Below are 16,549 nucleotides of genomic sequence, written 5' to 3' on the forward strand. Positions count from 1 at the left end.
ATTCGAGCACATTCCCGTGGACATTGAAAATCTCGTGTTTTCTATCTACTTCCAAAAAAGATGAGGAGAATGCAATCCAGTTGGATCTGATGGAAACAGCCCAAGTGGGGCCAAAAGGTGGGACCAAAACAGGCTATGAACAGTCAATACAGATAGTTTATCTGGGTGCCTAAATAAGTCCCCTACATATGAACCTTCAAGGTGTGAACTTTCCAAGGTGCGAACGTGTGTTCGCATGTCCAATATTCACGTGCCTGGTGTACATTGTGACGTGCGTGCATCCTCTACAAGTGGTTGTGCTTTTGTATACTTTACTTTTACAGTACTGTATAGAGTACACTAGTACAGTATCATTATTTCAAGCCCAGGATGTCCAGAAGCAAGAGTAAAAGCAGCAGTGATGTAGCTGGTACTGCTAAGGAGTGCCAGCTGTTGTACTGTACTACTGTACTTCTCAAGGTACTGTACTGTAAGATTAAAAATGTTTTCTTTATTTTTTGTGTTTTATGTATTATTTGTGTGAAAAGTATCATAAACTTATTACAGTACACTACTACATAGCCAATTGTGTTAGTTGGGTACCTAGGCTAACTTCGTTGGACTTATGAACAAACTAAACTTACGAACTTGCTCTCGGAACGGAACTCGTTCTTATGTAGGGGACTTACTGTAGTCCAAATTAATGGCTTGTTGAGAAAAAATTTCAAAATTACCGTTCACTAAAAAAAAATCATACTATTCAGGTAAGTGTAGATTGACTTGTTCTGGGAAAAGAGATGTGGTGTTGCTGCGATCCCCTGGTTGAGAATGTCATGGCCGTCCAGTAGGTACATGGTGGACAGGAAAGAGGGGATGGAGGATGATGATGGGGACAGCCCAGCCCCCTCACCAAGAGCACGGGCTGTGAGTCCTGTGTGCACATACACACACGAGGAAAGCTGTAATGTAACAACCAATGACGTACGTGTGCCGTGCCCCCAAACAACTTTTTTCAATTGTTGTGCTCCTTTGGAGTGAAGTCTTTAAAGTCTCAAAATACCAAACAGTAACAGATTAGGTCTCAGACTTTGTTGACGAATAATTTCTACTGTATGTTAGCCTTGGGACTACATACGTTAGAGGAAACAAAATTTACACTGCGCTCATCCTACTACATGAAACCATGGGCAGCACGTCCCTTAAAAGTCATGTTTTAGGCAATGTGTCAGTATAGTAATATTAATAGTACAATTTGCAGGGCCCTGTGCCAACTACTTTAGATGTATGACCTCACTTAATGCTGACGATAACCCTATGTGATAGGTCCTCTTAGCCCCATTTTACAGATGTGAAAGCTGAGGGTTGGACAGGCTGCCTAATGTGTCCACTATTGCAAAGCGAATACGTGCAAGAGCCAGAGCATGTGCTCCAGGGTGTCTGATTCCGCCACGTGACACTGCCCTCCACTTGAAGAGAGGAACGATAGCAGAAAAAGGATCACTGGACTTCTCCCACACAAAATGAACCAATCTCCTTCAAAAACTAAAAATAGAAGCTCATCTACTATAGTCTTGCTTAAAAAACAGAATCTATGCCCTTGAACCAAAACCACTGTATGTATTTTAATGTAAAATCCAATGAGACAACATGTCCAGTAAATGGCAAATAATTGCTACTACGTGTTACTCAATTTTAAGCAGCCATAAAAATCAGTTAAAGGTACATGTTTTATGACTTAAAAGCCTCATCTATTTAGTGAAGACCATAAGTCCATCTGCTTTATTGATTAGTAAAAGTTAGCATGACCTCCACTAAAAATGTACAAAAACAAATCTATACACACAGGTTGTGGAACAGAGTCTTGACAGTCTGCTTCCAGGAACTTACATGAGATGGTATGTAGATATCATAAGAGTTTCCTGAATCAACATCAATTACATGGAAACCAGTGTGTGAACCAAAAATAACCTTTAATCTTTGACCTTCTTCTACTGTGAGATCAACAAGCAGTGGCTTGTGCTGGAGATCTGCAAAAGACTTTAAAAATCACCCCATGAGTACGCACATCATTCAAAGACGTTACCTTAATAAATTTTTCCTTTAGCCATTTCCTGTGGAAGTTAATGTCTGACTTTCTTAAATTGAAAAGCTAGGAAATCTTTCTTTCAATTTTAGGGCTATTCATATTCTGACTCTGGGAGGAAGAGTCTAGCACCCATTTGTTCCCCTTTTTCTACCCCTTGTGCTCCAGGGCAGCGAAGCTGGTTGACAGTTGTCTGTTTTGATAGTGTCATCATATATTAAAAATTTGGTGGGCTTCCCTGGTGGCGCAGTGGTTGAGGGTCTGCCTGCCGATGCAGGGGACGCGGGTTCGTGCCCCGGTCCGGGGGGGATTCCACATGCCGCGGAGCGGCTGGGCCCGTGAGCCATGGCCGCTGAGCCTGCGCGTCCGGAGCCTGTGCTCCGCGATGGGAGGGGCCACGACAGTGAGAGGCCCGCGTATCGCAAAAAAAAAAAAAAAAAAAAAAATTGGTGTCTGGGTGCTGCTGTTCTTCCCTGTTTATTTCTGGCCTTTTTCCCAAGAAGAAGGTCCAGTCACCTCTCTGGCCCCTCTCCTTCCCAAGGGACAGCCAGGCCCAGGCATGGCTACTACCTTTTCAGAGACAGACTGGGTGGGCAGGTGGGCCAGCCCTGCGCTAAGCCTGTTCAGGGTTAACAGGCATGCTCTGGTTCCGACTCTCCTGGGTGAGTGAGTACACATCAGGCTGGCACTTTCTCTAAACTTAACGTTGAGATCTGAGACTTGGGTTTGGGCGATAGAGGACGGTGGGGATGATTCATCTCAAGACTCACGGCTTACGTTGGCTAGCTGGGTTTAAAAGGAAAAGAAAAAAAGGGCTCCAGCCACGTTTATCAAAGTTCTGTGTGTGAGACTCCAGAGTCTACGCCCCAGCTAACTGTCAATGTTCCTCTGTTTTCCTTTGCCATTATTTAATCCACACTCCACCTGCATTGGCCTTGAAGTCTGGGCGAGAATCTGTGAAACCACAAGTGCCTCGGCTATCATGTCACCGTCACCTAACAGACCCCTCCCTCCTTCTCTTTTGCTAACATCATTCTCATAGATGGGAGGTTCGAGCCTCATCTCCTTGTCCCACGGGAGGGCTCGACCCCCTGCCGGCTCCAGTCTTTCCTCTTCGAGTCCTTGCCTTTGCTCGTCCCTCTTTCTAGGTTGGCCATGGTTTGCTCAACAAAGCATTTTGCAGTCAATCCTGCACTTTGGCTAGTACACTGATGACAGTAACTTCAGAACCGGAACAGGAACAGGATCTTGACTGAAAAGCTTTTGTGAAGAGAGATTTTGGCGGGACAGCAGCACCGCTGTAGCTGTCAGGAGTCATCCCTGAAGTGTTATTACTAACGCAATGCATTCCAAACATTTCTCTCCATAAAAGCGGGGTTAACGAGTGGGGCCCATTTCGCATCTTCCTGAGCACATCACAAATGAACTCCTTGCCCTGCTAAAGGAACAAGATATAAGCGGGGGTGATTCAGCCCTGAAGAGGGCTTTGTAATGTTCCCAAGGCAGCTTCTGCCCTCACGTGGCATATGTGGCAACAGAAAATACATAAAGGGTCAAAGAAAGACAATAGTCATAAAGGTGGGGAGAAAAAGTGAGGGCCAAGGAGATATAAAGAAAGAGAGAGACGTAGGCAGAGAGCAAGAATGAACAGAAGGTAAATTCACGCTGGCTATGGGTAGACTGTGCAGCTCTGAAAACATCAGAGTGCCTGTAAGTACTGGTCCTTCTGGCATTTGGGGGTCAGCTTTCATGATCTGGAGTCAACGGGACCAGCATTTCCCCATCCTACTTCTGTTGAAGCTTATGAGTTATCAAGCCAACCACAGTGGGTACAGACTTAGACAAGATAAAAAATGAAACAGCAATGAAAATTGAAGGATGCAGAGAAACTAGGCCATTTCCATATGTGACTACATTCAGTATTCATTTTAGAAAAGTCCAACAGCAATGGGGATATATGAGCATCAAGTGAGTTTTAGCGACTTTTCCCCAAAAGGCTTACAAGGATTACAAGATTTAGAGACTCAGTTCGGCCTTGAGATTCAGTGCTGCTTGCTGTCGGTCTGCCTTTTTCAGACGAAATATCAAGAGAGTGCCCTAGTTAGGTGGGTGTATAATAAATCTCATTGCCTAATATAATGAATGCTTTGCCTGGTAACCATTCCATGCTAAATGCCACTTAGAGATGATGATGCATAGACCTGAAGTGGAGGAGGGTGTACCCAATTTTAATTTGACTAATTAACAGTATTTACTAATACCTAGTCTTTACTTTTAGAATAACAAGTAGGAGCTCCTACACTTTTAAAAGAGGTTTATTATATACAGAAAAATTGGTACTAGTGTTATGCGTAAGTTAACCACTGTTAACTGATGGGAACCTAAACTATATAAAAAAACAAGCCCTTGTTAGGTAATCACATGCCTACTTACCTTAAATGCCATGAACTTATGATATGGTTTAGGAGCCCAAGCGTATATCTCCACAGCATTCTTTAAGGCAATCACCAAGAATTTGATCCTTTCATATTTGACTGTAATAGAAAAGTTATGAATTAAAATAGTTCATTAATTTATTCAAGTTTTTGTATTAAAGAATGTGTAAACCACTATATATATATAGATATATAGACACACACACACACACACACACACACACACACACACACACACACACACACACATATATATCATCCTGACTGAGGGTAATGCTCTGGTGTGGGATGTTCTCATAGATACAGATTTAACTTCCTTTAATGTACTTGGTTTGCAGGATACCTGGGGCCTTTTGCTTCATACTGAAGGCTCTTTTCTTCATCTAAAGATGTAACTGGCTTAGGACTGCCTCTAAGCACTAGGTCTAGATGTGAATTACTTATTGTAAGAAGAATCTGTATAAAAATCCTTCATGCTTCCTTGCCTGGCTTTTATGTTCATCCACATGGAAGCAGCTGAGAGCCGGTATGGCAAGATGGTAGAAAAATCAACAAATGGGTAGAGACATAACGGCTGCTGTTCGCTTATTATTCAAACTTGGATTCCAGTTATTAGGAGTTCAAAAAGGACCAGTGCCCTTAACATGAGACCCCAGAGAGATCCCTCTCCCTTCCTGCTATGTGAGGTTATAGGGAAAAGACCACTGTCTGTGACCCAGGAAGCAGGCCCTCACCAGATGCTGAATCTGCCACCAACTTGATCTTGGCTCTTCTCAGCCTCTAGAGCTGTGAGAAATAAACTCATGTTGTTTATGAGCCACCCAGTCTGTGGTATTCTGTTACAGCAGCTTGAACAGACTAAGACAGTACACATGGCAGTCTTTTTATTTATAAAATGTTTGAACAAACAGAATATTCTGTGTCCTAAAGAATTTAGCCCAAGGTAACTGACCAAATTCTTGTTCTCTGAGCTCTTTTTCTGTAGCATGCCTCTCCTGTTTACTATTCTGTCTTTAATATACTTTCAAATACTTCTTCAGTGATTTATTTCCATATATATATATATATTTTTGCGGTACGCGGGCCTCTCACTGTTGTGGCCTCTCCCGTTGCGGAGCACGGGCTCCGGATGCGCAGGCTCAGCGGCCACGGCTCACGGGCCCAGCCACTCCACGGCATGTGGGATCTTCCCAGACCGGGGCACGAACCCGTGTCCCCTGCATCGGCAGGCGGACTCTCAACCACTGAGCCACCAGGGAAGCCCTCCATATTTCTAAATGACGTGCTGATAATGTTATTTACAACTTTTTTCAGCTGTAGATATTACCTACTGACTCTGGAGAATGGAAAGGGTCTAGTCTCTTACAGCAATCTCCTCTCTCTAGATCTCTCTTTCAAACGTACACATCTCTTCCTCCCCATACCTCCAATATAGTTATATTTACAAGCTTTGGTCAAGTCAACATCCTGTGTTTAAATCATTATTGTTCATAGATGAGGCATGCAGTATACCATTATTATAATTCCTTTCTTGCTTTCAAATTTTTTTCACTTCCTTATTTTCTATGTATCTATCTCTAAGCACATGGAAACTTTCTGTTAGTGCTGTCAGTACAGTCAAATATGGCAGGTAATCTATTAGTAACATTTTATTTTTCTTGTAGGTACCTCTTCCTGAACCCTCCATTGTCCCACTTTGCCTGGACTAATTTCTTTCTCCTTCTCTGTCTCTCTCTCTATATATACACATCCTGCTTGCTCTGTTTCTCTGGAGAGCCCTGGCTAATACAGATGGGTTATAAAATACTAAGTGAAAAAAATCTTTCCGTTAGAACTCTGAAAGCCTTGCTCCATTGTCTTTTTTCTTTTCTCTTGGCCGCGCTGCACGGCATGTGGGATTTTAGTTCCCTGACCAGGGATCAAACCCTCACCACCTGCAGTGGGAGCGTGGAGTTTTAACCACTGGACTGCCAGGGAAGTCCCCTCCATTGTCTTCTAACCTTCTAGTACTGCTGTAAGTCCCAGGCTACCTAATTCTGTGTCTATTACATGTAAACTGTTTATTTATTTACTTATAATTTGAAAGCTTTAAGAGCCTTCTCATTTCCTGGGTACTGAAATATCATGTTGCTATGTCCTCTTGTGAGTCGTTTTTCATTCACTATACTAGGTACTCCTCAGTGAATCTTTTTAATTTGAAATTTTGAGGTCTTAATTCTAGAAACTTTTCTTGTATTCTTTCTTTGATGCTTTCTTCCCCTTCCACTTCTTAATCTTTTTCCTAAAACTCATGTAACTTATATTTTGAACCACTTGGACTGAAACTTTTATTTTCTTACCTATTCTCTCTTTTTTCCTTTCTTTTCATTCTACTTTCTAGGACATTTCTCATGTTTGTCTTTCGACCCTTCTACTGCATTTTTTATTCCTGCCAATATATTTTAATTTCCAAGATTTTTTTTCTTGGTCTCTGAATGACATTCTCCAACCCTGTTCCATCTTTTTAAAAAAAATAACACCTATTCTTCTTTTATGGAAACAGTATTTCTAATCTCTCTGAAGTTAGTATATTGATAGTTTCTTTAAAAATTTATTTGTTCCACTCCTCATTATCCTTGTTTCCTCTAAAGTCCCTTCTTTCTGTTTAAGTTTCCTTCCCATTAGTGGATTTTCCCACTGTCTGCTCTAGTGGCCTTATCGACTGATGGGCTTCACTTTTAAGGTGGTTAGATAGCATGCTCTTTCCATGGCATTTCAAATATTAGTACCTCAACATCTTTTCTTGCTGGCCATTTAGTTTCTCCAAAGACCATCTTTCAATCTCTTGCTTGGGAGTATAAGCATGGCTGGCAACATTTGGGGTGCTAAACAGGGGAAGGAGGTGTCTGTGTGTGTATCAATGTGTCCTTATAATTCAATATTCCCCATCAACAGATTGGCTGTGCCCACCTTTCATCTTCTGCTGCTGTCAGGGAGGGTGGCGGCCTGACTGGGTTCTGGAGGATTTGCTGTTCATCAACCTTCCAACAATCCTCCCATTTTCAATCCCACCCTCCACCTCCACCTCAGATACACCTGGGATCTCAGGTCCTGGCCCTTTCTGAGTTCTGTTGAGTGACTGGATTGATTTTGATGACTTTCCTCACAGCAGACTTAGAATTCAGCATTTCCTGGTCAGCTAGTTCTGTTCCTAGTCATCTAACAATTCTTGTTCAATTTTGTTGACATCTCTTATCTGTTTTCTCTTCTCCTGGTCCCTTTGTCCTTGTAGGTTTACAGCACTTTTATTTCTTCATGGTTATTTTAATGGGTCTTTGGGAGCGAGTTCAAACTGGAGCCTAAGACTTTATTCTGAATGCATTCTTTGAACTTCATCAATCTAACTTTTTGGGGAAATAATGCAAGTATATTTAAGGTGCCAGCAGTGTCTTAAACTGGTCACAAATGCATCATCAATATCTGATGGAAAAAAACTAAATGAAACTTAACTGAATAATTTGGATTGAGCAAACAATTCCATGTCTTGAGACTTACCAACTTTGTAATGTATACAGCCTTCCAAGTCCCCAACAGTGATCCAGCCTTGTTTCTTTTCTACTTCTGGGTCATTGTGTAATATTCTGTTTCTTAACCATGAAAGATAGTAAACTCGTAGCTTATTCTTCTTTCCTGTTGAAGTAATAGAACTTTAATTTCAAGGCCCTGAGACAGCTTTTTCTCTCAATCCTTCTCCATCTCCATTTTATTTTATTTATTTTTATTTACACTTGTGTGTGTGTCTGTGTATGTGTGAAGGCACAATAACCAGTGTCTCCAGCATCGTCAAAGTATTGTCTCTGCCAGAACTTACGATCAAAACAGGTCCAAGTGTTTTGGGCAAATAACCACTGCATAGTTTTTCTTTACCTTCTGGCTTTCTATTTGAGTAAGGTGCTCTTATTCTCTCCTCCCAGTGCAAAGGGCAGTGTCTGCTCAGTAAGACCTAATTCTGTAATGGAATGGTTGATCAGTGTTCCAAAACATTCCAGATCTAATTACATGAAGGAGTTTTGACAACTGGACATTTTAGCATACTCATGTGTGACTACCTTCTACCCAACAGCATATGTTAATGCAGAGACCCCCTTACTCGCCTCCTCTATTACTTTAAAGATGACAGCTGGTAGTAGTTTCATTTTACCAAACAGAAAAAGGAATTTCTTAAGGAGATATGAGAAACAAGTTCAATGACGGCAATCAGGGCTCAGAAAATAACCCTTGGACATGTTTACAGTGCTGAGATCCCTGAAAGGAGTGTCAAACAAAAAGAAGAATGGAGAAAAAGATGTATACTTGGAAAAAAAACACAAAAGTTCCCTTTGGTAAATGATGGGAAGGAGATCATGGATTAAAGAATTCTTAGTATGATAAGGAAACATCTTAAAAACGTTGAGGAGTTTTAAATTGAGGAGCAAAATTTAATCTATTGAGATTATTTGAGTACCAGATAAGAAGATGTCCCTTGGGGTGGCTTTTCCTAAGTGATCAGTAATTTAAGCCTGTGGGTTATACTTCTTGGGTACTTATTTTCCTTTCACTTCTCTTAGGTGTCAAAAAATGTTCCATATTTTGCAGCTGTGATATATACCAGAAGAAAAGAATTCATTAAAGCATTGCACACTGGATTTGACAGGAGAGTACATTTATAACCTAAATTAAGGGAACCACGTGCAGTTACTATTCCTTTTTATAACCAAAAGCCTTGAATATGCATTGATTTCTATAGCTAGGATGGGCAGGAGGGCTGGTGCTTTCTCCTCTCTGTGCCAACACAGATCCGAGGGCAGTTCAAGAAAATCTGGCTTCTGTTTTCATTTTCTTCTTTCCCTACCTATGCACCTCATAATAGGAAATGGTTACACTTTTAAAAATGGGATGTGTCACTAACAACATAATGAAGTCTGAACATGGATTTTCTGATATCATTTCCACTTTTGGTAGGTGACTGGCAGATGTACGGTTTTAAATTTGATTTGGGGGTGTTACAATCAAGAACGCATTACCCAGAATAAAGGAGTACACTGAATTAAACTCAAATGATAATACAGGAAGAATTTACTTGGCGAACCCTTATTTGGGGAGAATAAAAAGAGATGAAACTGAGCATTCAATGGACAGGCAAAAGAGGAAACTGTAGCATCAAATGAGGGCCTTTTCTCAAAACAGAAGTACAGTTGAAGAGTTAAACTTTATTCAAGGTTCAACCCAAGAGGAGCCCTATGTTTCTCTTTGCAAAATAATGGCTGGTTCTCAAACTTGGCTGCACAGTGGAGACACCTCAGGAGCCATGAAAGCTTCTGAGACCTGGGCCACACTCCCAGATTCTGACCCGTTAGTCTGGGGTGCATGCTGGAGTTTTCACACCTCCTCAGGTGGTTCTAATGTGCACGGGTACTGTCGGTTTCATACTGGATGGGATAGGAGGGGAAAAGAGGGGTATTATTTATTAAACTCCTTCAAACACCATCCGAAAGAAAAAACTTTCAAGAACATAGACTCCTTCAGGTTACATTTTTAACTTGTCAGTAGTAAGGCTTTCACTTTTGTCTCTCTCTCTTTTTTTTTTAAGCTCTTTTTGGGAAGTGGAAAGCTGCAGAGGGTGGCAATGATTCCTACCTTCCAATCTCCTTGCAGACTCAATCACCCAATGGGCCAGCTGCACTTGCTAAAATGTCAGTGAACTATAAACTAAAGCAGTTCTTATAAGAAAAGAGACCAGAGAAATTTCTGCTTACAAAATTTCTCACTCCCAGAAGCTTACATTTATTTATTTATTTTTAATTTAATTTTATTTTTTATACAGCAGGTTCTTATTAGTTATCTATTTAATACATATGAGTGTATATATGTCAATCCCAATCTCCCAATTCACCCAGAAGCCTACATTTTTATATTCTCCATCTGAGAGTAGATTGCAATGACTGGAGTACAGACACCTTAAAAGGATCCTTGCTGAGTCCCGGCAGAGGGTGAAGGCCCATATGTACACAGCCGTGGTGGTATGTCTCTGTCTGATTCAGATTTCAGGCAGAGGTGAGAGACTTCCCTTTGAAGGTCAGAATCTCTGGAGTTACAAAACGTGGGTGATGTCATTCTGGTCCTACTGCCATAATTTATCGTGCTGCTCGTTGGCTGGGAAGGGCAGAGCTTACTATTCCTTCAGAAGTGAGGTGATCACCTTTCCCACCTGTGCAGACCTGGAGGACTTGGTCATCCCAGCAACATACCTGATATCGTCACGAGGACATTCAGTCCCTCTAGCACATCCATCTGCTGAAATCGCCTCCGGTTGATCAGATTATAAACTTTGCCTTGCCCGCTTCGGTCCAAAAGCATCAGGCCATTTTCAGTTCCCACCAGGAGGTTTACACCTGCAAATTTAAGAAGCATCCCAAGACTGACTCTTTTGGACTTTACTCTTCCGCATCCAGGGTCCCTTTAAAACCTAAGAAACTGTGACTTGTAAATATAAACTAATGGGCAAGCAGGTACTACAGTAGGGAGTGTAGAAGTAGTAGCTCTGAGACAGTAATTAAATCACTGTCCCTCTGGTAATGAAATTAGTTTTCTTTTATAAAGTAGTAGCAGCATTCATTACATGTAGCCCTTTACTACCTAAAATAGAGTTCTTCTCAAGAGGAGCCTGAGGCACAGATGTGACGCCAGTTCCTTTCCTGTAACACCCACCCTTTTCTTGGCTCTCTCTATAAATCACACCTCGAGACTTCCCCAAGGTTCACCCCACTCCTATTCAAGCAGTGATTTCTAGCCTACCCACCTTCTACATATAATAGAGTGCCCCATTCCCATACTCTTGGAAGAAAAGCCCTTCTTCCTTCTCACACCAGAGCTTAATTTACATCCCATACCTTAAGGTTCTGCTCTTTGTTAGGGAAATGATAAGCCAATTCAAGTGCAGGTATTAATAGCCCAAGAGTCACAGAAATATTGACTGTAAGGCAGGGGTCCCCAATTCCCCGCCCCCCGTGGAAAAATTGTCTTCCACGAAACAGGTCCCTGGTGCCAAAAAGGTTGCGGACCGCTGCTGTAAGGGACTTCTCAGGCATCTAACTCTAGTCCAGCCCACCTCCCATGCGGTAATTCCTATTACAAAAACTCTGGTAGGTAAGTGGTCTTGTCTGGATGGCTGCAATCTTGAAAATTCATCTCTAGGCAAATAAACACCCCTGACTCCCAACATACACACAGACACGTGCACACATTGTGAGTTCAGCCGTGCAATGGCCTATATTTAGGAACGGGTAACTTTTCCACTTCTTTTGCTTACTGCACATCTGTCTTCTAAGTAACGTGAATGTCTGCTCTTTCAACCACATGTTAGTCAATATGAAACACGGTTATCTTGTTGTCTTCTCATAGTCTCTTCTGCAGAGGACAGAGCCTTACTCCCCTGAAATGGTTTCCAGGCTCTGTGCTCATCCCTGCTAACAACTCAAATGCTTTTGCCCTTATAAAATTGTGGTGCTTCAAACTAGGTGTAGTATTTTAGATGGGTGCAGAGGAGCCATGTCCTTCCTTGATCTGTGTGTCATGTTTATGGTGACACAGACCAGGATTTTGACAGAATCTCATCACACCTATACGGAGTCTGAGGTCAGCTAAAATCTGCAGACCTTTTTCACAAGAACTGCAGGTTGATGTTTTGAACTAAAAGGGAAGGCTCTGCATTTGTTGTCCTTTTCAAGTTTTATCTTGCTACTACTACTGGTATGGCCTTTGGCAATTCACTAAAATATTCTGTGCCGCTTTTTCAACTGTCACATGAAGGTCACGCCATCATTGCCCTTGCAGAATGTTGTACGGATCACAGAGACAGGACGTGGGGCACATCACACAGTGCTGGGCACAGAGTGGGCAGATATTAAGTGGTACTTAGTTCTGTTGTTGGCTTTAGCCCATCACTATTATGTGACAAGGTCACTCTGAATCTCATTGCTATCCTGGGTATCAGTTCTTTCTAAATATAAAATTGTATCAGTTAGGGTATCAGTTCTTTCTAAATATAAAATTGCTCTTGGTCTCTCTTGAGGCCCAGACAGTCCCAAATCGGGTCTCTAACACCCATGATTCAATCAGCACTCTTCTGATAGTAAGATTCCTGTTTGAGGGTCAATTCATTAATGAATGGTAAAAAAAACACCAACTTACCCCACAGAGCTGCACAAAGTATTTCTGAGTTGAATCGCTTCTTGTATTTTCTGATTTCTGGTGTGTCGCTATGAGGCCGAATGTTGGTTGGGTTTACGTTTACCACTGAAATCTTTCTTGCTTCATTTAGTTTGGCCTGTTCTTGCCTAAGAAGTTCGCTAGTAAACAGAGCTTTGAGAAAAAGAATCAGAGAAGTCAGTGGCATCTTAAAATATAACCAATGGAGATATGGAAAAGGGGCTTCAAATAACTATGATTTCTCCTTGTTTAGTGTGCATTATGATAAAGGCAAAGAAACACTGAAACTATAAATATTTTACACTTTTTTAGTAGAATAAAGTATGTCATTCATAAAAGCAGTGTTTTATCCGTTAGTAAAACAGGCTTATAGACACTACTTGAGTAGTTTAGGGAATTAAGATTCATCTCATAAAATTAAACACACCATCCTCATCTCCTGTAATATATGCAGGACAGATTAACTTTTTGAAATTCCACATTATCAACTGACAAACTGGCCTAAGTTGAGTCTGATGATTAGTGAGCTGCAGAATTCTAGAAAGCAAGACTGTCCTCTCAATCAGCCAGGCTTCTGAAGTGGGAAGCACACACCTAGAACTCAACACAACTCAACACGCATGAATTCTGTCTACTGCGTGCACAGCACTGTACCCAGAAATTGCTTCTGAGAAATGTGTGGTGAGTTTGGAGATCTCTGAGGAGCAGCTTTTCCTAGGGCCCCTGGATACCTCTGGGTTCCTACCAGAATCAAAATAGAAGAGATGAAAAAAAATAGAAAGAACTTTGTTTGAGGAATCCTATTAAAAAAAAAACTAATAAAAAGTCTTCCCTGTAAGAAAGGGCCTAAGCAGTTAATAGCTTAACTAGTGAACTAATAATTAATTTTTTATCAGCTCATATCAGAAAGGAAAACCAAGCTGTTTCTAAAACATCGGGGCCTTCTAGCTTACCAGCAGCTGACGTTTCCTCATCCTCTTCATCTGCATCAGTGGGAGACGTCTGGTACACTCTGGGGTCCACAAAGGGGGTGAAGGAGGCTTTGGTGCTGCTTCCCATGCCATACTAATCAATAAGCAAGAAGATTAATAAGAGCAGATAGATAAATACTGTAGCAACAAACGACGCTAATACTACTTTGCTTGGGCTTTAAAATTGTTAGAAACTCTTCAAACCATCCAACTGTTCACACTCTGACCCCCAGGTCAAAGTGTGTGCTTCTCTCTCCAGCTTCTACTGATACTGGTCCCTCACTAACCATTATGTCTTTGCAGGGTTTCATTAATCATCAGACTGCAAGAATTGTAGTGAGCAAATTATATTATGGACCATAGGTAGCACCTTCATATCTGATAAGATGGCTGTAGTGACAGAGCCTATTTCTCCCTTGAAGTAAAAGCAATCTCCTACTGACTAAATGGCTTTAAGAAAAGCTGACACAAATTGGCAGTAAACTAAGTAAGCATAGCTACACAGCATCCTTCATTCTGAACACATGATCAACCAAAGACTCCCTCTTGGGGCCTTTGGGGCCGTCCATGCTGGCCTGGTGATGCAGGTGGATTGGTGTTGGCTCAAGAAGCCTTAAAATCTGCAATTCAGGGACAATTTCATCCAGGGAATGAAGAGTTTTCCTTTCCATGACAGTTTCCTTAAAAGGATACTTATATGTCCTATGTGGGAACTTCATGAAGATACTAGGTTTGCAGGCAATACACCTTAAGGGCTTACTTAAAAAATAATCTCAAGGGCTTAGAGAGCACAATTAAGATATGAAGTCTGAACTAAACTAGGGAACAGTAAACTATCAAGGCTTCATGTCCCAATATTCCATTTATGAGTTTTGTCAAAGGAGCTTCAATAACCATCTCCCAATTTTGTCTGTCATCTCCACTCCTACTTACACTCAAGTCCTTTTAATATTATAAACAGATCTGCACTCCGTATAAGAAGCATCTTTTTGGGGGATAAATGTCTTTAAGTTTTAATTTTTTTAGTTTTTTTTCAGGTTTTTATTTAAAAATAAAACCAGTATCCCAAGACCCCTAAACACATAAGGAGAAAACCACAAAGGCCCAATCTGACTTTAATGCAAGATTTCCCCTTCATGTTATGAAATCAAAACCACTTCATCCTCCATAAGGTAGGACTACCCCTCCCAAACAGAGCGCTTTCACAGACGTTCTCTCCTTTGATCTTTAGAAGTCTATGAAGGAGGTGTGCAAGTATTGACGTTCCCACTTAGAGCCGGGGAAGCAGCAGAATGTAGAGTAGGGTCTGACCGCACGGAGTCCTTGGTACCCAACGTCAGGCAGAAAACAACTGTCCACAGTGCATGAAGCTATAACAGTGCTCTACGTTCTTCTCCTTGCGGCAAAGTTCACCTGCTCTATAGCTTTAGAATCCAAATGGTGCACCATAAAAACTCAGTGCATGGACAACCTCAAACACAGCGTTATAAACTGTATGCATTATAAACACATGTAGGGCCTATGTGTGACTCAAAGGACTATTTATGAAACATGACCAAGCACTGTGATCTCATCCGAATGGTCAAGCTCGGTCAACGACATCTACAAGCACTTCCCGGCAGATTGTTTATTCTGGCTTTTTTTCCCCAGACTCTTTTCTGTGTAGGAAAGATAATATCCCACTTCTCCCTTTCTTGTGCGAGTTGGAGTTTAGGAAGATGAACACTTTGAGAACGTATCTATTTTTATTTTTCATAAACGAATCATTTCAACCTTATTTCACCTAAGTCAAACTTAGTTTGACTAAATGAATGTAACTATGAACCTCAACTATTGGCCTTGGAATCTCTATAGGTTGAAGTTTCCTTTCCTGGTCTGGGAGATAGGAGGTCCCAGTTCTGGTCCCAGCTCTGTCACTAAACAGCTGTGTGCCTTTAGGCAAGGCACTTAACCTCTCTGAGCCTCACTATTTGCTTCTGTAAAAACAGGCTTTGGTCCAGATGCTACCTGAGAACTTTTCACTGCTCTGCTTTTAGGATTTGGTCCATTTAATCATATGCATAAGCAATTACACAGTATAATAAAACCCAACCAAACACGCTTCTGGGAGCTTGGCAAAGCCTCCTTCTTGAGGGGCCCGCGGTCTCAGAACCCCCTGCCGGAGGACAAAGCTGTCGTGGCTATTGCCCAGCACCTACTTCAGTCCCAGAGTCCATCTCCTGGGGGTGGGTGGAGACGCGCCCCAGGCCCTCAGTGGGGGTCCCCGCAGGGGAATGGCTCTGCTGCACCAGGTCCGGGAGGTTGATGTGGCCGGCGAAGCCATTGCTGTCACTATGGCCAGATCGCTTCTTCTCTCCAGACGTCTGAGGGGGCACAACACATGGCGGCCGTTAGAGAGGGAAGGCAAAGGCCACAGAGCGATGTCACCCCTCACACAGCACAGCTGCGGTGGCCTGCAAACCGTCCCACTGGGGAGTGGGAAGATATTGATTTCTATTTTATCTAAGAAAATAAGAAAAAAGTTAAGCTTTGCTAATATTTAGTTCATGGATTGACGCTGGGGCCTTATGCTCCTGCACGAAGGGCAGTCAGGGGTCACATACGATGAAGAGGTGCCCTGTGGGAAGACAGGAATGCCGCGGGTGGAGGGGCACTACGGGGGCTGTGCACACACACCAGGTCACATCAGCAGGTTACAAAGACACAAACCCACAAAACAGAAACATCACCTAAAATATCGCTGAAAACAAGCAGTGGGATGGGATGTAACACGAATAATTCACGCCCAGTGTGCTCCAAGAAAAGGCAGCGATGATTCCCACATCACGAGGTCAAACCAGTGATTAACTAATCAC

The 16,549-nt window shown here is 42.0% G+C and overlaps 1 protein-coding gene across 4 annotated transcripts in view; it reads right to left on the reverse strand.

Moving 5' to 3' along the window:
• TNIK (TRAF2 and NCK interacting kinase) overlaps positions 1 to 16,549 on the reverse strand; it is a 414,235-nt gene that overhangs the window by 8,983 nt on the left and 388,703 nt on the right. For all 4 annotated transcript variants that reach the window (XM_079921223.1, XM_079921222.1, XM_079921221.1 and 1 more), the window contains 7 exons: positions 15,893 to 16,057; positions 13,677 to 13,788; positions 12,706 to 12,876; positions 10,764 to 10,907; positions 8,032 to 8,166; positions 4,496 to 4,596; positions 1,867 to 2,016 (listed from right to left, as the gene is read on the reverse strand). In XM_079921223.1, coding sequence (XP_079777349.1) covers positions 1,867 to 2,016; positions 4,496 to 4,596; positions 8,032 to 8,166; positions 10,764 to 10,907; positions 12,706 to 12,876; positions 13,677 to 13,788; positions 15,893 to 16,057 — 978 coding nt within the window. The remainder of the gene's footprint in view (positions 1 to 1,866; positions 2,017 to 4,495; positions 4,597 to 8,031; positions 8,167 to 10,763; positions 10,908 to 12,705; positions 12,877 to 13,676; positions 13,789 to 15,892; positions 16,058 to 16,549) is intronic.

The sequence above is a fragment of the Stenella coeruleoalba genome (genome assembly GCF_951394435.1).
Source record: "Stenella coeruleoalba genome assembly, chromosome: 5".
NCBI lineage: Eukaryota > Metazoa > Chordata > Mammalia > Artiodactyla > Delphinidae > Stenella > Stenella coeruleoalba.